This window comes from Myotis myotis, unplaced genomic scaffold (genome assembly GCF_014108235.1).
Source record: "Myotis myotis isolate mMyoMyo1 unplaced genomic scaffold, mMyoMyo1.p scaffold_m19_p_2, whole genome shotgun sequence".
In the NCBI taxonomy this organism is placed as follows: domain Eukaryota; kingdom Metazoa; phylum Chordata; class Mammalia; order Chiroptera; family Vespertilionidae; genus Myotis; species Myotis myotis.
This window is the reverse complement of record NW_023416324.1, coordinates 161,064,683-161,086,937: the sequence shown is the minus strand read 5'-3', so window position 1 is coordinate 161,086,937 and position 22,255 is coordinate 161,064,683. Positions and strand designations below refer to the sequence as shown.

The window sequence follows — 22,255 nt, the reverse complement described above, 5'->3', positions numbered from 1 at the left end:
TCCCCCTACTTTTCATCACGAAGGCTGGGACTTCTTAAGTCTGAGGCTCTCAAACTTTAGAATGCTTAAGAATCCCTGGGTGGTTTTGTGTGTGTGTGTGTGTGTGTGTGTGTGTGTGTGTTGTTTTGTTTTTTAAACAGAGGCACCATCTTCCCCACAGATTCTGAATCAAAAAGTATGAAATAGGGCCAGATAATGTGTGTTTTTAACAGGTCCCCACTCTGGCCAGATATTTTAATGCCAGGGATCCAATCACACTTTGAAAAAGATAGTTTCATATTCACACTTAACACCTCCCTTGTTTTCTATAACAAAATGGACAACCATTCCCAGTGATTTTTTTCATAAATGCTCCCAAACCTAATCTTGCCTCACCAACTGAGTTCATGCTCTGTGGCCACACCAGGATCATGGCTCCCAGGATCTTCCCACTCCAACCTATTCCCCCTCTGGCACCAAAATACCTCACACCTTCACCTATTTCCTCTGCTCAAAATCTTTCAATAGTTTCCCACTAGTCATAAAGTTTGAGACTTTTATCCTTTAGCCTGGTATTCAAGGTTCCAGAAATTGCATGTTGACCATGCTGAGCATAGGGGTTATCAAAAAGAAGTGACCCCCCCCGCACAGTCAGTGTGGCTAAGTGGTTGAGCATCAACCTATGAACTAGGAGGTCACAGGCATATGCCTGAGTTGTGGACTTAATCCCCAGTAAGAGGCATGCAGGAGGCAGCTGATCAATGGTTCTCTCTCATCATTGATGTTTCTATCTCTCCTTCTCCCTTCCTCTCTGAAATCAATAAAAAGTCTATATCTATATCTATATCTATATCTATATCTATATCTATATCTATATCTATATCTATATCTATACACACTAGAGGCCCGGTGCATGAAATTCATGCATGGGTAGGGTTCCTAGGCCTGACCAGCAATCAGGGCTGATTGGGGCCTTCTGGCTGCTGGCCGGGGCCTCCCTTCTCTGACTGCCAGCTGCCAGCCAGTGCCTTCCTTCATTCCATACCATCCCCTGGTGGTCAGCGCATGTCATAATGAGTGATCGAACTCCCAATCGAACTCCAGAGGGGACACTTTGCATATTAGCCATATATACATATTTATTTATTTTTTACAAAAGTGACCCTGGGTGGTGACTGTCTTGTCATTTGTTAACATAATAGGAATTGAGGACATTAAAGGTGTTTAAAATTACCATGGATCAAGAAAGCCCTCAGGCTCAGTAACTCCTGGGAAGGGACTTCCTCTCATTGCCTCCCAGGCTGTATCTGCCTCCCTACCCTGGCTGATGGAGGCAGCAGGTGCTTCTCGGAAGGTGCTCATCATGGAAGGAGCACCCTTCAGTCAGAATAAAGTTTGCATTCAGGAAGTCAAAGGATGCAGGCCATGATGGGAAGTGAAGAGAGGAAGGCAGGAAGCAGGGCCGAGGAGAGTGGGGTGGGGTGTAGAGTGGGAGGGGTACTAGGAGTCCATGAGATTCCCAGGCAGGAGGGGCTGAGAATGTCAGAGGCAAGCCTCTGAAGCTCACTCCTGTGAAGGAGAGAATGAAATCAACCAATTTCATTGCCAATTCTAGCTGAGGGATAATGGAGAGGATGGGAATAGAGCCTCCAGTACCAGCCTCCTCCGAAGGGGAGAGGGGCAGGGTGCTCCCTCTAAAATCAGGGACACCAAAGAGGCAGATGGGAAAGTTTCCTTATCTTCACTCCAATCAGCAAGCACCGCTGATAAGTGAGCCCTCCCCAATTCAGCTGAGCCTTACCCCTGCTCTTCCTGGGCATTCACCCTGCCCAAGGAATTACATATTAGCTACTTGAATGTTGGTTATCACATCAAAAACTTAATTGAGAATTTTAATACTGCTGAATACTACCATGGAAAAATGGATATTATTCAAGCTATATACTACAAAGGAAAGTGTCAGCAATGAGGAGTTAACATAATTATGATTGCGAAAAACAAATGAGAATGGGTAGTGTCTGTTTTAGGGAAACTTGTGTAAGATAAATAACTGTAGAAGGCATTTTATAATGACTGGACAGATGGAAAAGAGTGTTGGTATGAGTATGACTATGCAGGTCTTACTAGACAGGCAGTTTGAGTCTGACTCTCAGATGTCAGAGGCTATATAACCCTTGAGACCAAGTAACCCACCAGGGTCCTCTGAGCAATGACATTCCAGCACTAAATTATAAACCTAAAGGGCAGGGGCTGTGCCTCTCTAGCAGAGTGCCCAGGGCATAGAGAGAGGCTAAGAGCACAGACCTCATGGTTAGGTGGACGTTTGAGTTCTTGCTCTGCTAAAGTAAAGGCAAGTTTACTTGTCCTTTTTCAGCCTCAGTAAAATGAGGACCAAGCTATCACCTGGCTTACAGTTTTGGAAGATTAAATAAGAAAAGGCACATGAAGGGATTAGATGCTCAATCATATTTACTCATAAAGATGATGAATCCTGAGCTTTGAACAATAAAACTTGTATAAACACTTAGTACTAGTAACAAAATCTCAGGGCTGGAATCCAACCATCTCTCTGACATCCGAGTCCCCTCTCCAACCCAGTAAGTCACCAGTTCAAAGTTCAAATGGCTCCCCCTTGAGTGTGCCCCCCCCCCCCTCCGCATCCATCTGGGACTATACTCTGAGCATTTTCCTTTTTTAGATGCTCTAATACTTCCTTCTCACAGGAAGAGTTAATTTCTAGATCTATCATCATTCTGGTCATTTCATTCTGTGTGCAACCCAAAGCACTCATCTTTTATTATGCAAAGCTGTCAATTGAATTACACCATGCCCACACTGGTCTAGTATGATGAAGGGGCTATAGTCAGTAGCTGGTAAAAGGTTGGATATCTGGAGTTAAAAAAAAATTTACTCTCAAATCCTTTTTATACATTCTTAGGCAAGCAAGAGCTGACACAGTACAAGCTGTAATTTTCTATATGAGGCTCCAGAAAAACTGGTAGAAACAGGTAAGATTCATTTGTAAAGCAATGGATTTTAATGTTAATATATTCATTCAGAATGGAAAGTCACTGAGCCGGATAAATTCTGCCATTACTGCCCCTCACAAGCTCACCGGATTGGACTGCTTAAAAGCAAAAGATGATGATGATGATGATGATGATGATGATGATATTTTAAATCTTTACCCAAGAACATGCTTAGAGAGATAAAGGGAGAGAAACATCTACGGAAGAGAGAAACATCACCCGGTTGCCTTCCATATACTCCCCAACCAGGGATCAAACTGCAACCCAGGCATGTGCCCTGACCAGGAATCAAACCGGCAACCCTTCAGTGCACAGGACAGTGCTCAACCAACTGAGCCACACTGACAGGGCAGGCATTATTTTTAAAGGATGGTATTGGAGCTTCAAACATGTCACTGTCCCACACACACCACTGAGACCACTCCTAAGCCTCCCAGCCTTACCTCTCAGCTTTACTGCCAGGAGCAGGCACCCAGTTAGATTTCCTCTTCCCAGGCCCCTGGCTCTCACTTAACTCTCTGCCTCCTGGCCTTCCCCCATCTCCTCTGCTTAGAGCTCCAAGCACCAGTGCAAATCCAGCCCAACCACAGGGACCTTTCCCTGCTTTGACTCCACCAGACTATTGCTGTTTTGCTTCTTTGGCGCTGAACCTAGATAGCTGTGTGCCATTCACAGGACCTTAGGTGTACATGTCTTCTCTCGGGCCAGAAACCTCCAACTCCTAGCATGGGGTCTTGCACAAAGCAGGTGTCCCAAAACACTTTATAATTTCTTATTGCACAAAACCGAGAGAGAAGAAAAGGAGAAGCTGAACAAGATGGGCTGCAGAGAGTGTTCAAAATGGTTGCTCTGGCTACAAAATAATGGGATAGAATTTGCATCTACCAGAAAGATCAAGAATCTAGCTACTCCTTGTTCTTCTCACCACAGAGTCAGATCTATCTGGTCTTGGAAGAAGTCCTTTACATCCATGGGAAACTACAGGGGTTAGGGGAAAGCAAGAGATAGCAGTGGAGCAATGTGGCTTTTCTGTAGGGCTCCGGGACTGGGAGCCCGGAGACCTAGCTTCTAGTCCCAGCACTATCATTAACTGGCTGTGCAGTTATGGCCAAGTTACTTTACATCTCTGGGCCTCAATTTCCTTCACCATAGAGCAGGTTAGACTGGATGCTCTTCCAGGCCCTTGACAGCTCTGAGACTTATCACTGAATGAAACAGAACTCAGCAGACCCACGAAGCAGTTGCTATTGTAGAAACAGGAGAATCAAGGGTCCCCAACAGCACAAGCACCAGGGGGCGCCCGAGTACCATTCAAAGAGGATGTGGAGGATTTACTACGTTAGGCAGGCGCAGTGCTAAGCCCTGTACTCGTATATCATTCAGTCTGATGAGATAGGCGCTATAATTGTTCCTACCTTAGAGGTAAAGCAACTGAAGTACCACAGGTGAAACACCTGCCAAGGTCACACAGCCAAGATCGGTCAGAGCAGGACTGAAACCAGGCTGCCTGACTCCACAGCCCATGCTTGCTGAGTAACCAATAATCTGCGGTTCTGTATTGCCCCAGCCACTGAGTCTTGCTCACAGGTTCCCATGTAGGCTGCAGAGCAAATACCTCTGGATTCCAAATGGGCTCAAGAGTCTTAGATCCAGACTACATGGTTCAAACAATTCTCTCCTCCTTCAAGACACCAACTCTCACGCCACTGCCTATAACGGTTCCATCAATACTCTATTGCCCTGCACGCTGACTGGCATGCTTTCGTAGCCTGTCCTTTACATTTTCAAATGTGCGTGTCTTATGCCGGGCATCTTGCCAGAACCTAGCAAAGGGCTGGGCCAACTGCTGAGTAACTGATGGGCACTGAGGGTGTCTCCATGTCCTCCGCCTGGGCTGTAAGTACCTGGAACCCTCAATACCTCTACATCACAACACCTGCAGGCAGACTCCAGCCATCTACCCACAACTACTAAATATGTTCAAAGGGAGGGTCCATTTCACAGAAGCAGAAACTGGGGTCCCCAAATGATAATTTCAGCTCATGGGAGAAAAAGTAAAGAGAACCCCAGCTTCATGCCAGACACAGCCAAGAGCTGTTTGGGGCACAGAGAGGAAGAAGCCAGGGTTTCTAGTCTCACGAAAATACTGGCATAGAAGAGATGAAACATGCAAAATTGGTAAGTATATAGGATTTATATAATAAAGATATAAAATATATAAAGTTTTATATAATATATAAAAAATATAAAAAACAATAACTATATAGAAGTTCTGGGAGCCAGGAGTCCTTCACTCTAACCATTAGTGCATTATATCCAGCACCTTCTGCAACACCGGCTCAGACACCCTGCCAGGCACTAATGGTTGTTGGGGTGTTAGGTAAGCATTTGAGATCATTGCCAGGTTTGGTAGCCCTTGTCTTGCACATTTTTCTTGTGCATCTGTCCCAATGTCAGATACATGGTGAGAAAGAGTGAGGGGGACCATGGGTGAGTGAAGTGATGCTCCCAGAGGTGATATTCTCCTAACCTGAAAAGACAATGGAATGAACCAGCCTGGGGAATTCCATTCCCATGGGAAATCCAGAGCTCCATCATGTCACCTTGAAATCTTTCGCTTGCTCTTCCTCGGTGCCAACAATGTGATTTGTACAGTAGAGATGAATTAATGGAGTTTCACTTCCAGAAATGCTCTCATTTTTTAAGAGCATGCTATAGAAGAGCCACAGGTGTAGTTTAATACATTTCTTCCTGGCTTTAGTGCAGATGCCATGGTGGCCACAGGAAAGTCTAACAGCTCCCAGATAATCCAGGTCTGGATGCTGCCTTCCTGGTGGGGAGGTCTTTGCCCGCCCTCCTCACAGCCCCTCTGCCCCTTTCCAATGCCCATCCTATCTAATAATAGAGAAACATGGTAATTAGCCGTACCTCCGCTACCCTTCCCATTGGCTAATCAGGGCAATATGCAAATTAACTGCCAACCAAGATGGCGGCCGGCAGCCAGGCAGCTTGAAGCAAACAGGAGGCTTGCTTGCTTCAGTGACAGAGGAAGCCAACGTTCCCCGCCTGCCTTGCCGGCCTCTGAGCTTGCAGTTTAAGAAACATTGTTAAAAATATAGAAGCTAAACAAAACCCCAAAAACCTGCTTTCAGCCACCCGGGCTTCAGCCAGCAGGTCCGCAACATTGTTTCAATTATAGAACAAACGCAGATCCCTGCTTTCAGCCAGCCAGGATCTCAGAGCTGGAGTGAGCAGGACCGCAACAGTGTTACTATTATAGAACCCAAACAAATCAGATACCTGCTTTCAGCAGCCGAGGCCTCAGAGCTGGAGCCAAGCCTCAGAGCTAAAGCTGGCCCAGAATAAAAAAAAAGAAAAAAAGGACAGGTTGGGAGCTTCAGTCACCCGCCAGCCTGAAAATGGCCCTCAGCCCCTCACCCAGACTGGCCAGCAACTCCAGTGGGGACCTCCACCCTGAAGGGGGTGTGACCAGCTGCAAATAGCCATCATCCCCTCATCCAGGCTGGCCAGGCACCCGAGTGGAGACCCCCACCCTGATCCAGGACACCCTTCAGGGCAAACCAGCCAGCCCCCACTGGTGCACCAGGCCTCTATCCTATATAGTAAAAGGGTAATATGCCACCCGGCACCGGAATCAGCGGAGCAGCGAGGCCTCCCAGCACCGGGATCAGCGGAGCTGCGAGGCCTCCTGGCCCCTGGAGCAGCGTGACAGGGGGCAACGACCAAACCCCCTGATTGCCCTGCGGCTCTGTGTGTGACAGGGGGCAGGGCCACAACCTCCCTATCCACCCTGCTCTGTTCGTGACAGGGGAAGGCGCCCCAACCCCCTGATCAGCCCTGCTCTGTGCCTGACAGGGGGGAGCTTCCCAACCCCCTGATCGCCCTGCGGCTCTGTGTGTGACAGGGTGCGGCACCCCAACCCCCCTGATGGGCCCTGCTCTGTGCGTGACAGGGGGTGGCACCACAACCTCCCTATCGACCCTGCCTTGAGTGTGACAGGGGGCGGCGCCCCAACCCCCCAATCGGCCCTACCCTGAGCGTGACTAGGGGTGGCATCACAACCTCCTGATCCGCCCTGCTCTGTGCATGACAGGGGGCGGCACCCCAACTCCCCAATCGGCCCTGCTCTGAGCCCGACCAGGGGCTGCACCTAGGGATTGGGCCTGCCCTCTGCCACCTGGGAGCAGGCCTAAGCCAGCAGGTCATTATCTCCTGAGGGGTCCCAGACTGCAAGAGGGCACAGGCCGGGCTGAGGGACCCCCTCTCCCACCCGAGTGCACAAATTTTTGTGCACCGGGCCTCTAGTCCTATATAATAAAAGCCTAATATGCTAAGTGTCTGGTTGACTGGTCGGTGGTTCAACCAATCAAAGCCAAATATGCTAATGATATGCTAAGGCTGCTCAACCGCTCACTGTGACGTGCACTGACCACCAGGGGGCAGATGCTCCAAACAGTAGGTTAGCTTGCTGCTGGGGTCCAGCTGATTGGGACTGAGTAAGATGGGCTGGACACACCTTGGAGCACTCCCGCAGTCCCTCCCCAGCTGACCAACCTCCCAAGTCCCTCCCTGGTCCTGATTGTGCACTGGTGGGGTCCCTTGGCCTTGGCTGTGCCCTCTCACAATCCAGGACCCCTCAGGGGATGTCAGAGAGCTGGTTTCAGCCGGATCCCGCAGGCCAGGCCAAGGGACTCCACTGGTACATGAATTTGTGCACAGGGCCTCTAGTCCTAGAATAACAGCCATGAAAACAGAAGGAGGGCAAAGAGCACACCAAGAAAGCTGCACAATCCATGGACCTGGTGATCTCCATGAGTCACTCAGAGTCCGCTGAACTAGAAATGCCTGGGGCCTGGCACCTCCCTATCTCAGTCATGGACCCTGTGCCCTCCTGTGCTCAGGGATGATGCCTTTCTCTGGATAGCTCCCAATGGCAGGAGCAGGCCACTGAGCCCCTTGCTTCTCCATTCCCAGCAGGCCCCACAGTTTCAGAGCTGGGCCAGCACATCAGCGATGTCGTCTCTCCTGAGGCTCAGGCATTGTCTCTAATGACTCAATCACTGCCCCCGATGAGGAACGGGGGCGCTTCCAGGAGGTTAGGGCAGCCCCCAAATGGGGGACACTCCTGAAGGCCTGGTCACTTCTGGGACTCACTGCACAGTGACCCCGCCCCCAGAGTGGGTCCCAGCTAGTGCAGGAGCCCTGCTCTCCCTCCACCTGGCCTCTATCTCAGGACACCCACTGCCAGGCCCCCAACAACAGCTGTGAAAAGAATCAGCTTCCAAAGACATGTCCAGTTGGCTTTCCATTTTTCATGTACAGGAGGGGGCAAAAGTAGGTTTACAGCTGTTCATGGTGAAAATAATACAATAATCAATAAATAATGACACAAGAATAAATTCTGTTCTGCGTACTCACAACTGTAAACCTACTTTTGCCCCCCTGCATATTTTGATACATTTTTGGATTACATGTGGTCAATACCATAGGGTATGGAAGGAGAGTGAAACATCATTTTATATGTATAATCTTGAAATTATGTGGTGGTTCCATAAAGATCTAGTAATATGAGTGCCCCCACCCCTGCCTCTCACAGTGAACCAGCAGGGAGACAGATGATGCTGGGCCTCCATCCAGTCCTCAGCTCCCAACCAGCTCCCCCACCCAATGTATCAGTCCTCAGAGCAAAGCCCAGGAGTCCCCAGGGAGACAGAGAGAGAAAGTATGAGGGGAAAAGAATGGGTGATTTCATCCAAAAGGACATTTGTAGCAAGGCTGTCCTTTTAAAGTCAGAAACATGACCATATCTTTATTATTTGTGGTAAAGGAAAAAGCCACGACTGGTATAATAATGCAAAAAGACAGGTTAAGCTAGAAACAACCTCTCATTATGGGATATACAGTCATCAACAGCTCATGCTTTAAATCTGGTTTCCCAAGTCCAATCTTGCCAAAGAATCCCCTGAAGGACCTGTATCCCACCCCAAACCTCCACTCTAGCAGGCCGCCTGCATCCATAATAAAGAAATGAATTCATTTTATGTGGGGTCTCACCCTGACAATGCTCAGATAACCCCAGGCCTTTGAATTGTGCAGACAGCTCATGCCTGAGGGAGGGTCAAGCTCTCCCCAAAGAAAACTATGTCATATAACTGCATGGAATTGCTATTCCTCAAGCTTCCTCCCTTCCCAAAACCTCAGGGTGAGAAGGCCCAGTCTATAGGGCTGCTGAGTTGAGAAGCATGCAATTAACAAGTCCAGATGGTTTTTTTGTGTGTGGGGGTCATGAGGGGTGCAGCTGGGGCTAAATTGCTCTCTTCTCTTCATAAATCAGATGATCCCAGGCCTGACCACCCAGGTCAGGGACTCAGCCGTCTGCTGGCCTGTGGGGGGAGGGGTGCCGGGTACAGGGACCTGTTACCTGCTGGACGTCCTGCTGGAAGACACAGAGCTGCAGCCGCTGGTGCAGCCGCACCTTGCGGTGCTGCCAGATGCTCTCGAGGCGCCGCTGGTGGTGCAGCACCTCGTGCACCACGTCCAGCACTTGGTGCACTGCCTTGGAGTAGTTCGCTGTGGCCGTGAGGGACTCAGAGTTCCCAGGGCTCAGGGGACGCTGCAGCACATCCAGCAGGGCCTTGCCATCCTGGCTGACCTGCAGGAAGGGAAGAGGGTCGTGTCAAGGGAGTGGAGTAGCAGACAGGGCACAGACAGAATTGGTGGCTAATCCTACCCAGACGGACGACAATCAAGGAATGGGCCAGCCAGCACTGCCATAGTGCCCAGCCCACAGCCTGGGGAGGACGGAGCACCTGGGAGTCTGGGGGAGAGGAGTTGCAGGGCAGCACCCAGCGGCTGTGAAACTCCTGAATCAGTTTCTCTCTCCATGGAATTTTCACTCCATGAGGGCAGAGACTGCCCGCCTCCCCAGCACCTGGAACAATGCCTGGCACACAGTACTTGATACGTACTTTGACTAACTCACTGACAGGTCAGGCAGAAGAACTGTTCAGAAATGAAACTGAGTATATGTTGACATCATAAACCTCTCCCCCTCTTTCTTCTTCACCTTCCTCTACCTGCTTCCAAAGTTCTGGATGTGTGACAAGAGAAAAGTTATCTAACATCTTTGGCCTCAGTTTTCTTGCCTCAGGAACTTGTAGAGAGAGTGATGGTGCATACCTAGGGTTGTGGTGAGGATTAAATGAGTTAACACACGCAGGGCACTTAGACTGGGGCCCAGCACCTGGGATTGGCTACCAGTTCTATCTTCATCATCATCATCATTTCTCTCTCCTGTCTTCTTTCTTTCCTTGTCAATTTCTTTCTTTTATATTGATCCTTCTTTTGCTCTCCTCCTATACAACCATTTATTTTCTCCTGAAAGTGGTGACATCCCCATCTTTCCAGAATATGCAGAGTAAAGGAAGGACTCTAAGATTGTGGCCACACCATCCGTGCTCCTGGGTTCCTCAGCCTCAGTGCTGTATGTGGGTGCGCGCACACACACACATACATCCAGATGATCCCTGCTGATGGCCCCATTTTCTCTGCTTCCTGGCTGGAGATACCATCATTCATAGACCAAAGATCATAAAGAGTCTCCAAAGAGAGGAAAATGGCCTCTCTTCTTCTTAGTCCAACCTAGGGTATTCCGCAGTGTACAGGCTGGTGCTGTCGCCACCCGCTCATACACACACAGTCAGGACCCCTGGGTGTTCTCACCTCTGTGTAGGCCTGTGTCACCTGCTCATACAAAGACTGGTGGTGGTGAATCGCCAGCTCCAGGTCCTGCATCTCGGATGGCAGGCCACCTTCACTGCACATCTTGCACCAGGCGTCCACTCCTGACAAGAACTGGAAGGAGATGCCAACTGGGTCAGTGTGGGCACTGGGTTGGGCAATGGGCAGATCATATAGTAGAGATGGTCAGATGCCTTGGGAAGAGGCATCACTACCTCTGGAAGCCTTCAGAGACCACTGCAGAGGGTGGAGGTTTTCCTTTAATTGTATAAACATTAACTCCATGTAAGAAGTCAGACCCGGTAAGGAAGCGTGGTTTCCACAAACAAACATAACTATTATGAAACTGCTGGGGGTGGGAGCCATCTGAATGTTCAACAGGTCATATCCACACACTGACTATGCAATATAGGTGTGCAAACAGCTCACTACATTGCATGTATACATTAGAGCTGCTTGTCCTGTGCACACTCACAGGCACATGGGAGGGGCTACACTGAATGTAATGGGATGTTTCCATACAGGTACTTTGTAGTGTGGAGACTAAGTTGTGAAGAGGAGTGAAGAACACATCATACAGGCCCCTCAGGGAATTTACAGAGACGTTTCCCACAAGGAATGGAGATTAACCCTCAAGAAGATCCCTACTGCTGGGCCAGTAGCCCTGGGATGGGAGGGGGAGGGGTGGCCTAGGGGGACAGACTGTACTGTGCCTACAGTGGCAGTGGCTCCTGGAATGTGATATATATAGATCTTGACAGATATCAAATTATTTAAAAATGAAAATTAACAACTGTGGAGGACTATGGGTCTCTGTGCACAAAGGGTGAGCCAACTGAAATCACTCAGAGTTATTGGGTGGAAAAATACACCTTAAATATGCAAGTAATTCTTCACCCAACGGCCTGGAATGTTTCTGTCTGTGATTCCTCTCACCTGGGTGCACAGCACCATTCAAATTAACTGCCTAAATACCTTTTTTCCTCATTACCTAGAACAGCCCATGGGAGGGCAATAAAGAACTGCCTAAACAAACGCATTGAAAAAAACAGCCTGAATCCGTTTGGTGCCCCCCCTCCCCTCTCCCTTACCGCCCCCCCCCCCACTTCCCCTCCCCTAGCTAAAGAGAATCATAGTTTATGAGTTTCCCTGAAGAAGGGATAATATCTGCGGAAACTGCATTAAAAACAGATACAAATAAAATTGCTCCTGATCCAAATTAAGGAAACCACAGCGAGCAGTTTGACTCCTCCAGCCACTGCATTTTCTATAAGTGCTCGAGTTCCAGTCTTGGTGTCACCGTCAGCTTTCAGTCCTGGGCTGTCGGTTGTGTGGCTGATTTTTCAGTGTGTGTGTGTGTGTGTGTGTGTGTGTGTGTTTAATTACATTAGGACATCTCTTAACAATTCTAGAAGAGTCATGGGTGCTATCCTGCATCAGACTGCACGTACTTGATAACATCTCAGAAGCTTCTCTGCTCCACCAATAATCATTTTACAAAGAAGCCTGAAAACACCTGACATTCCTGTGTCAATTGTTAGAGGGGGCCTCTCTTTAAAGTCCTTGCGATTTCTCTGTAACCCTCTAACAAGAGTCCTATAGCAGATCCCACAAAAGGGAGCTCAAGAAAGATAGACAGAGAAGGAAGCATGAGTCTCCCTTGCCAATCTGGATAGGGCTGAAATGGAACAGGTGACTAGATATGAATAATATTCTCATGGTCCTTAGAATGAACCAGTCACAGTCGGCCATTACCACTATCCAAGAGAACATGTGGCTAGATCACTCTCAATATACGGGGCTGCCCTTGACTCGTGACACAAGTATTTTAGATTTTGGAAGGTCTCAGGTGGAAACAGGCGCAGTGAAGGAAATACAGAACACCAGGAGAGTATGTTGAAGAAAGACCCACAGTAGAATCTGCCATTTAAAAAGCACATGAGGCACCTTCCATGCTCCATCGCGCTGGGAAGTTTGAATTATCCCACATTAGAAATGAGGAAATAAGCTTAGATGAGTGGGATTAACTGCCTAATGTAAATGAATCATGGGGCTGCGATGGGAACCTCCATGTGTCTGTTCACCAAGCCTGGACTCTCAACGATCCCATATTGCCTTCCACATTAGGTGGGTAACAGAGGGAAAGATTATGATCTTGTGTCCAACTCTCCATTATCTGGGAAGCTACCAAATGTTATACAAAGAAAGAAATGTAGAGGTTAAGACCACAGACTTTAATGTTAGACACACATGGGTTGAAATCCCAGTTATCCGTAAATTGTGTGAATTTCACAGTGGTATGTTAGTAAATGTTTAGCCACCAGCATATATATGTATGTACACACACACATGTGTATTATAAACTTTACTAACATGAAAGATATGCAAAACATAATTTGCACAGAATAATAACATACACAATGCTCTTTATTGTAAATTCCATGTAGCCAACTGATCCTCACAGGGTGCTTTTGTATGTGACACAGTTGTATAGTTTTGACATGAAAGCTGGTTAATAGTTTCAATTTTGGTGTAAGACAAAAGTGAAAATACCTCAAGACTTATGTCAGAGCATAACTTGTTCATCCGAGATGAGAGGGGCTTCTTGGCTGAATGGAATAATCGTTTCTGAATATCAGAAGACTATTTCCTCAATTCTGTGTGCTATTCACAATGTAAGAGCTACAGACAAGACACACTTTAAGTTTAGTCTGCACTTCTAAATTTTTTCTCCCTCGTTTTGTAAGACTCTAGAGTTTAGACAATCAATAAAACAACAGATCAAGCCGTGGTTTGTAGCATTTGATGATTCCCAGGCTGTAAATCCCCTCCCTGGATCTATTTCAAGTGACCTCACCAAACACATAGTTAGGCAGCGATGACTGGCAGCACACACTGTATAGTATTTCCACCATAGATATACACTTCCAGATAGATAATAAACAATGTCAAGAACTTAGATAATGAAATGTAACAAAATAATTAGGATGTAATGAGTTTTGAGTATGTGTTGGCTTTGTTTTTAATATGACATATTTGATATAAATTTAGTTTTAAGTAATGGCTATATTTAATAACCAGTTTACAACATTTCTAGAATTTTAACTAGACCTCCATGATCTGGTTAGAGCCAGCTCCAGCCCACCACTGGGTCTCAGGCAGGTCTCTTATTCTCTCTGAGCTTCAAGGCTCCTCTCTGTAAAAGGAGTCAGTAATGTCACCGGCCAATACCAGTAAGTAAATGAGAACAAATCATTGTTACTTCTAGTGTTAATGCTACATTATTATTATCCATAGCAAATGCTTTATGTAAAATCAGTGTCCCCTGCTCTTAGGATCTTATGATACTTTCACCCCTTTCGTCTATGCTCAGGGAACGCAAACTAAAAGTCAGCCCACACAAGGACACACACCAACAAACTACCCCATGAATGTAAACAGGCCCTGGGTCCTTCTCATCTGGATGACAAAGCACAGCCATCACTGTTCCTTTATGTACCCGGGGCCACGAAAGTGGCAGATTGCGTTACTGTTGCAACAACTCAGCAGGGCCTTCAGGGTTTCAAAGAGAGGGGCTCTCTACCAGGGCTCTCCCTCCTGCCCCTCCCCTGGTCCTCCTCCCTTCCCACCCACAGAAACCCCGGCCTCACCTGCTCCCCTGGCCTCACCTGCTCGGCCTTCTGGTGGAATACCGCGGACATGGCGAGGATGGTGCTGCGCTCATCCAGGGCAGCCGCGAAGCTCTTCCACTCCTGGTCCAGCTGCGTGGAAATCTGCTTGATTTGCTGCGAGGCATAATGACCGGCCTCAGAGAGGCGGGAAGCCACGGACATGATGCGGTTGATGTTGACATAGGCATTCTGGAAAAAAAGGAGAGTGAGCGCTCCGTGGGGCAGGTTGGAAAGGCATCCACTGAGCACTACTGGGGTGAGGATTTGGGGAAGGAAGCTACCCCAAATAAAAAGCATGAGAGAGGATGGGATAGGCCACAATAGCATATCCATTTTGGGCCTAAGGTAAGTCTTTGTCTATGATAAAATTTCTACAGATAGCAGGTACAGTAACGGAGGCTTTTTATTCTGGGGATGGGAATAGTTTTCGTGCCAACTACTATTGCACATAAATGCAGTCACTTTGCGTAGACTGCCTCAGTAAATCTCACTATCATCTTAGGAGGCCATGCCAAGGGGACAGCATGGTACTTCTAAGAGTTACTCTCTGCAAGTAACGGCTCAGACTAAAGAGGCAAAAGCACCTCTCTTTCTCAGGAGAGAGCTGTACCCAGGCCATTATTGCCACCTACAACAGGGCACCATTGCACATTAATGAGGGCAAAGGACAGATGTTACACTGTAACTCCACATCTTCCTATCACAAGCAAAGACTTAGCTGCCCCCACACTGCTCCCTCCTCCACAAGAGCTAGGCACTGGCCATCAGGCGGGGTTTAAATAAAGAGAACATTCAAAACCACGACATTTTTCCATGCTAAAAATAAGATCGATGGAACCCTTTCCGATCTCTACTTAGGGACATTTCCCCACCTGACCCCAAAAGGCATCTGTGGGGCTCTCCTGGCCCTGCTGACTCCTTTCATCTTAAGGTATTGTTCACACTCATTCCCATCATTCATTGCCAGTTAAAATTCATGACCACCATGTGCGTTGTTTCCTACTAGGCTAGCAGAAAACGCTCCAGGAAGGAATGAGACCAAAGAAAACCCCCACAAACATAAGACCAGTGAGCATGGTTATTTTCAACTGCTACCTCCTATTAATGGTCTGAGGTGTCAAAACAATCAAGTGATAGTGTGGCGCCCACAGAGAGCCCTTCTGATTCACACAGTGTCTGCCTGAAGAAGGGTGGCAGGTGGCCTGTACAGCCTTGATCTTTGTTACAAATCTTTTCAAGTGATAATAAATATTCTTCAACAACAGCATTTTCTCTTGGTTCCAGTAGCTCAGGGGTAGCTCATTAATACTGGGTACGTTTAATGAGGTTCTTTACTTTCCTTTCCCTCGTCCCTCATGGTACCCATTCATCTTAGCTTTCTCCTAAGCATTCCATCCCAAAACCAGAGCCAGGTAGATAAGGTCCCCGCTTCATTTAAAAAACTCCGTGAAGTTTAAAAGGTTAGGTGTCACACTTGGACACAAATCCATCCTGATGCCTAATGACCCCCATGCATTTCTTTAGTCTGGCCCGAGATCTTTCTGACATAGTACATTTCCTTCATGAACTAGAATATCAGACTTGTTGTTTGAAATAACGATCCTTCAGAGATTTAGAAGTCATTATCAGCCCTGTTTTCTGAGTTAGGACATAGATTCCACTTAAAATTAAACTCTATTTATAGAACTGACAGAAAAACCAACTCTGCACTTAGAAATAGAAAGGAAAAGAAAAAAGGCATGTACTGATTTCAAAAGTCCTGTCTTCTAAGGGAATAACATTTGGATTCCCCCAAGTTTCCTGACTATGTCTCTATCTTATTTGGGTTCCCCCAAAGAGAACCCTGAGACAACGGTTGGGGCAGGTAGTTTACTTGGGTGGAATCCCAGGAAGCACAGTGAGGGAGCAGGGAAGTCAAAGATGACAGGGAGAAACATGAAGAAAGGGTGTGTTCATGAGTGGGTCACTGCTATGAGCAACTGGGGGGCATCCCTCCTGAGCGCTCTTCTGAGCTGTCCCACCCGGAGGTGAGGAATCTGGGGTGTTTGCTCATTGCTCATTGTTGTAGGTCTCTCCTGGAATAACTCCTGGCATTTCCAGCCTGACCTCCACACAGGCCAAGCACACTCCACAGGTCAGAGCGTGACCCTGGGCAGAGAAACCCAGGAAGCTGTCAATGTGTGGGGAAACTGTCTGCAGATGACCTCTAGGGTGGGCTGAGGGGATATGGGTGGGGCATTGCCACGTGGATTCGAATCCTGGAACTGGCCCCCCCACACACATGTATCCAGGTCTAGAATTGCTGCGTTTTCCTGTCCTTGGAAAAAGACCTTGTGTTCTCTGGCCAGACAGGAAGCAAGGAAAGCAGTAAGAGCAGGGCACCAGTCTGTGTCCAGGGTCCCTCCTGTACTTCGTGGGTGGCTGGCCCTCTGTCATCACCGCCTATTTCCATTCTCCCCCACAAGGAACCCAGGGAGGCAGATTCCTGCTCACTTTCAGGAAGAACTTTCCAGCTATTAGAAATGTCTAACTGTGCTGCCTTCTTGAGGCTGTTAACACCTTGTCACTCATTCAAATATTTAAGGAGACTGGTCCAGTCTCTGTGTTGGGGGCTGTGGGAGATCAAAGAGGAATGAGACAGGATTCCTGCCCTCAGGGGGTCACAGCTGAGGCTTAAGAAAAGTCCTCAAATAACTGTAATTTAAAGGAAAATGAGTAAGTGTTTTGAGGCAACTTGCTGTGGGATGCAGAGGGCAGGGACCCGGGAGGCTGGGAAGGGGCTTCCTGAGCAGGGGGTGGTGGTGCGGCTGGCCGTCCTCCAAGGCCCCCTTCAGCCCTAAAGCCTATGATCATAAATGAAAGCTAAAAACAAACAAACAAAGACCACAGCTTACATTTCACATTCGAGAAACTAGCACAGTAAATGCCTTTATTGTTTCCTTATCAGTGGGCAGATAAATGTCTTACTGAAACTAACAAATGATTATGCTTCACAAAATAGGGGCAGTATTCCTCATAATAGAGGAACAAACATAATGTTGACTCATGAACTTTTTAATTTCCCCTCTATGCTCCTTTTCAGAATAGCAGAACATTGCAGGCACATCACATTGCCCAAGTTCACCATCATTATCTTCTTTATTTTCCTTCAGCCTAGAACCTGAGACAAATGGGCAGGTAGATTCTAAACTGTAGCCACAAACCAAACAAAAAAAGGCAGAGGGTCTCAAATGACTAAAAAAAAAAAAAAGAACAAGGTTAAAGAGCTGGATTAAGAGGCTAGTTAAATGGGGATGCTCAGTCTTTAGGCACAAATGACATGTCATGGGCTTTGGGCAACTCATCCATGTGGTTCTTCTGTGTCTCTGTTAAGGAGTATTTGGGAACATAGTCTGTCCTGGGGATACAGCCAGCAAGAATGGATATTTTTTTAAAAAATATACCTTACTAGAGGCCTGGTGCATGAAAATTCATGTACTGGAGGGGGGGATCCCTCAGCCCGGCCTGCCCCTTCTCACAGTCCAGGAGCCCTCAGGGGCGGGAGACGACCCGGCAATCAGGGGAAGGTGACGCCCCATCACACCTCTGCTGCTGCCACTGCGCAAGCCTCAGCTGGCCCTGGTTACCTGAGCCTCGGGCAGCCCTGGGAGGCTGGGGGGCTGAGGGGACTGGGCACCGCCATCTTTGCAGTCAATTAGCATATTCCCTCTTTATTAGATCGGATTGATTTTTTACAGAGAGGAAGGGAGAGGGATAGAGAGTCAGAAACATCAATGAGAGAGAAACATGGATCAGCTGCCTCCTGCACACCCCCTACTGGGGATGTGCCCGCAACCAAGGTACATGCCCTTGACCAGAAACAAACCTGGGACCCTTCAGTCCCCAGGCTGACACTCTATCCACTGAGCCAAACCAGTTAGGGCAGGAATGGATATTTTGACTCTTCACAGCCTTTCCATTTCCTACCAGCTGTCTCCTCCCCCCAACCCCTCCCCAAATCTGCCTGGCCTTGCCACCCTTGCTTGCCAGCCTCAATTCTCTTCATCTGCAGAGCTGTCCATCCATTGAGGGCATCTAACTCACTGGGCCAGGAGTCAGGAGACATGAGTGCTGATTCACCCCTGGCACTCACTTAAGATGTCACTTGCCTCCTCTGTGGCTCAGCTTCCTTATCTGTAAAGTGAGGGAGTTGAGCTAAATGATCCCAGCCATTCCATTTCTGAGAAAGCACTGTCAGTTCCACGCATCCCAGGTCTCTCGATACATTCTCTGTTTATGGAGGACACCAGATTGCACGTAGAGAGAATTTAGGAAGTCACAGTTTTCTTCTTTTTTATCGCCAGTGCCTGGGGAATGATGACTAAATCTATTCCCCTCTTGAAACCCTCTTCTTTGGAAGAAGTGGGGAACAAACCGAAGAAACAAAGGAAACTCAAGACTTTCAAGTGTCCATGTGCAATGGGAAAGTTTTAAATAAAAGAGTAACGTGATCTGACTTGTGCTTTCAAGACTGCCCTGTGTCCTAAAGGGCTGGTGAGGGAAGAGGACACACAGAGGTACGCACAGCCCAGCCTCGCGGTCCCTCTGCCTCAGCCGCTCACTCTGGCTCTGCTCTGTGCCCTGCCATGTGCAGGCCACAGCTGGAGCCGAGTGACCACACGCCAGCTACTCCCCTCCCCACTCCTTTTCAGCCCCTTCCCCTGAGCAGAGCTGCCTAGACTAACCTGATTCCTTGGCCAGAAGTTAATAATATAACTAATAACTCTGGCTTAGTGAGTGTCTTCTTAATCCCTCGCTTTAAAACGGCTTTGTTAACTTCAACCCCTCCCCCACATATATGCAAAAGCGTTACTCAAAGTATTGAACAGTCCAGATGTAAACACTGTCTACCCTGCAGAGCGCAAGTTCCCACAGCACTGTCTGCTGCTTCATCCACCCCATCCGACCTCTCCCCAAAGGCTCTCCTCTCAACATTTGCTTACAAGTGGGGGGAAAAAAACACACAACTAAATTCCAGCAAAATCTTGCTAACTCAAAAACCCTCTATGTTTACACCCTTCCCCCAGCTTTGTTGCCTACAAAATTCTCTGTTTTCTCATTTCATTCCTGAGTTCATTAGTTGGAGATCACGGGATGGACGCCCCCCTTCTCCTGAGGACTTGTCTCCTGTTGTGATGAACTGAAATCAATGGAGCAGAGTCATTCTCCTGAAAGAACTTCTTGGCAGAATTTTGATGAGAGTTTTCAGCCCTGCCAAAGGCTTTCACTTTGAACCTGACTCCTGGCTGCCCTGACTGGCCACAAAACATGCAGAGTTACTTGTAGATAAGGATAACTTTCTACTTAAAAACCCAGATAACTTTTCTCTTTAGATGAAGTTTCTTAAGTGATATACTCTGAAAGAGATATTGGTCTTCTAGAAATAATCATGTGGTGCAAGTTATCATTCTGGTAGCCCTAGGCTCCATGTCAGGGGCTGTCTGTGTATGAGAACAGATAATTTCTGAATATGTGTATTATTTGAATGCCATTCACTTCACTCCCACAAGCAGGGGTGAATTTTACACTCCTGTGGTCACAGATTCCCACTATGAATCAGACACTCCCTCCCATGGGTTACATGAGACATAAAACATCCAGTCCATTGCCTGGCATATAACCAATAACTCAAAGAATGTCATATCTTTTCCCTCATCCAGTTACAGCAGATTGGTGTTAACTCTCCAAATTAAATGCAAACCAACTTGAAGTATTCGTTAAAAGTACAACAAAAAGAAAAACACATCAACTATTCCAATTAGAGGCACATATTCCAACAAGAGTCCAAAGTCCCATTGTATGTCACAGAGAGCGTGCCGTAGGGTGCCCTCGTATTCCTGGGAAAAGTCCCTGCCATAGGCGAAGCTGCCCTGGAGGTTTGTTAGGCCACATCCCTGTACAGCACACCCCCTGCTGGCAGATGCCCTTCTACTAGAATTCAAGGGTCTGGGGCCCTGACTTGTCCACAGGTCTTTCCTTCGCCCAGAGGGATCAGAGAGTTCAGAGTCAGCCAGTGACTTGCTTGCTCTGTGAGCCATGCCCTTTCAACACAGTCTTCTTCCATACCTTAAGCTGGAAAAACAGAACTCTTTGTCTCTTGGGATAGCCTTCTTAAGGCATCTCCCTCCCTTGGTCTGTGTTAGCCATGCCCAAGGCACCCAGAAGTGGGAATGTCTTGTCCTCATACAAGGGGACAGATCCTTCTCCTATTCCTGACCATTTGGCAAAAGGTAGCAGAACCTTCTTCCCAGGCTGGCATGGGGCCCTTTGTTTTGTTGTCCAGGGGCAACATTTCTCACCTTCATCTCCTGAGAGGCGGAGGGGAGTCAGCAAAGAGCTGTCTCATCTTTGGGAAGAATGAGTCCTGGACAGGGGTTCTCAATTCCATTCCAGTTAATGGGGCTGCAGCTTTTAAGTTATTATGATGAAAATGGAGGTTGTCATCCATCAGACCATCAGAGAAGGGGAGGCACAACAACCACATAGGGGTCACTTTCCTGAAAGGGATTCCATCCTCTGACCAAGCTCTGGAGACATTGCCTCCCCACACCCAAAAGTCAAGGGAGGGAGGCCAACAAATACCTGTCCAAGGGCCAAGGTACTCAGCAAAAATCATTCAGGTCAAATGAAAACAAAATGTCACATCAAAATGTGAGGAACAAAATATATAAAAGTAGTATAGCCTCAGCTGAGAAAAACATTGTGTTTAGTAAGGAAGCACACACATATTATATCAGTCATTGACTGTTTATTTTGAATCAGATATACACACGGTAGTGGGAACTTTTGAGGGGTCTTCTTCTCATCTCAATTCTCTTGTACATAGAGAAGATTTAAAAAAATAATTTATATATATATGCGCAAAAATAATTTCTTAAAAATTATACAGAAAAAGTATACAGTACTTTATCCTCCAGCCCTTTTCATTCCTGCTGAACCACCAAAACATTAAATGTCTATGGGTGATGGAGCTAATGGGGAATTCATATTTAACCTTTTGTTTTTCTCAAACTCCTTTTTCTTGAGACACAAAGGTTATTTCTAATTTTTGTTTTTTGTTTTCTCTGCAAATAATGCTAGGGATTGTGAACATGGTTTTGTATTTTAATATATTTAGTATTTTTAGTTTTAAAAATTATTTTGATGGGCCTTTCATTTTAATAGACTTGGTCAGGTTGCATTCCATGAAAGCTGTAATTATTCTACTCAAATTTCCCCATCTCTTTATACTTTGGTGAAGCTTTTATTTTTTAAAAATAAAGTGTAATTTATAGACAAGTGAAATAGGCAAGTTTTAATGAGCAAATACTGCTTTAATAAGGAAAGGAATATAAACACACTATTTACAGTATTTTAGAAGCCAAATTCATGTAACAATCTCTTTTTACAGTTAGGGAAAAAAAGCCCAGAAACTTTTTGAGTCCACCTAGTAGGTACTTAAAAATGTGTGAAATCAATCAAGTGATGTGTTCAAAGTCACAAAGAGAGAGGCAAAATGGGACTAGACCCAGGCCTCCTGATTCCTAATCCACACGACCCCCCTGCTTATAGCTACCTTTTCTCATGCCCTGCAGTTTATATTCATTTAAGGTCTGGTTTTGTCACATTCAAAGAAAGTCATAAGGAGAAGTATTTGGAACTTTTCCCATACAACTTTCAGTGGCTTTGTGAGTAACATTTGACATCAGTAAGAAAATAAAGAGACTGTACTGTGGACGAAAGGGGCCACACGCTGACCTGACAAGCTCAGGGAAGGCCTGCGTGGCAGTCTAGCAG

The 22,255-nt window shown here is 47.0% G+C and overlaps 1 protein-coding gene across 19 annotated transcripts in view; it reads right to left on the bottom strand.

Moving 5' to 3' along the window:
• KALRN (kalirin RhoGEF kinase) overlaps positions 1 to 22,255 on the bottom strand; it is a 656,959-nt gene that overhangs the window by 356,962 nt on the left and 277,742 nt on the right. For all 19 annotated transcript variants that reach the window (XM_036353020.1, XM_036353029.1, XM_036353021.1 and 16 more), the window contains exons 7-9: positions 14,438 to 14,629; positions 10,752 to 10,883; positions 9,451 to 9,681 (exon numbers count right to left, since the gene is read on the bottom strand). In XM_036353020.1, the coding sequence (XP_036208913.1) occupies positions 9,451 to 9,681; positions 10,752 to 10,883; positions 14,438 to 14,629 (555 nt within the window). The remainder of the gene's footprint in view (positions 1 to 9,450; positions 9,682 to 10,751; positions 10,884 to 14,437; positions 14,630 to 22,255) is intronic.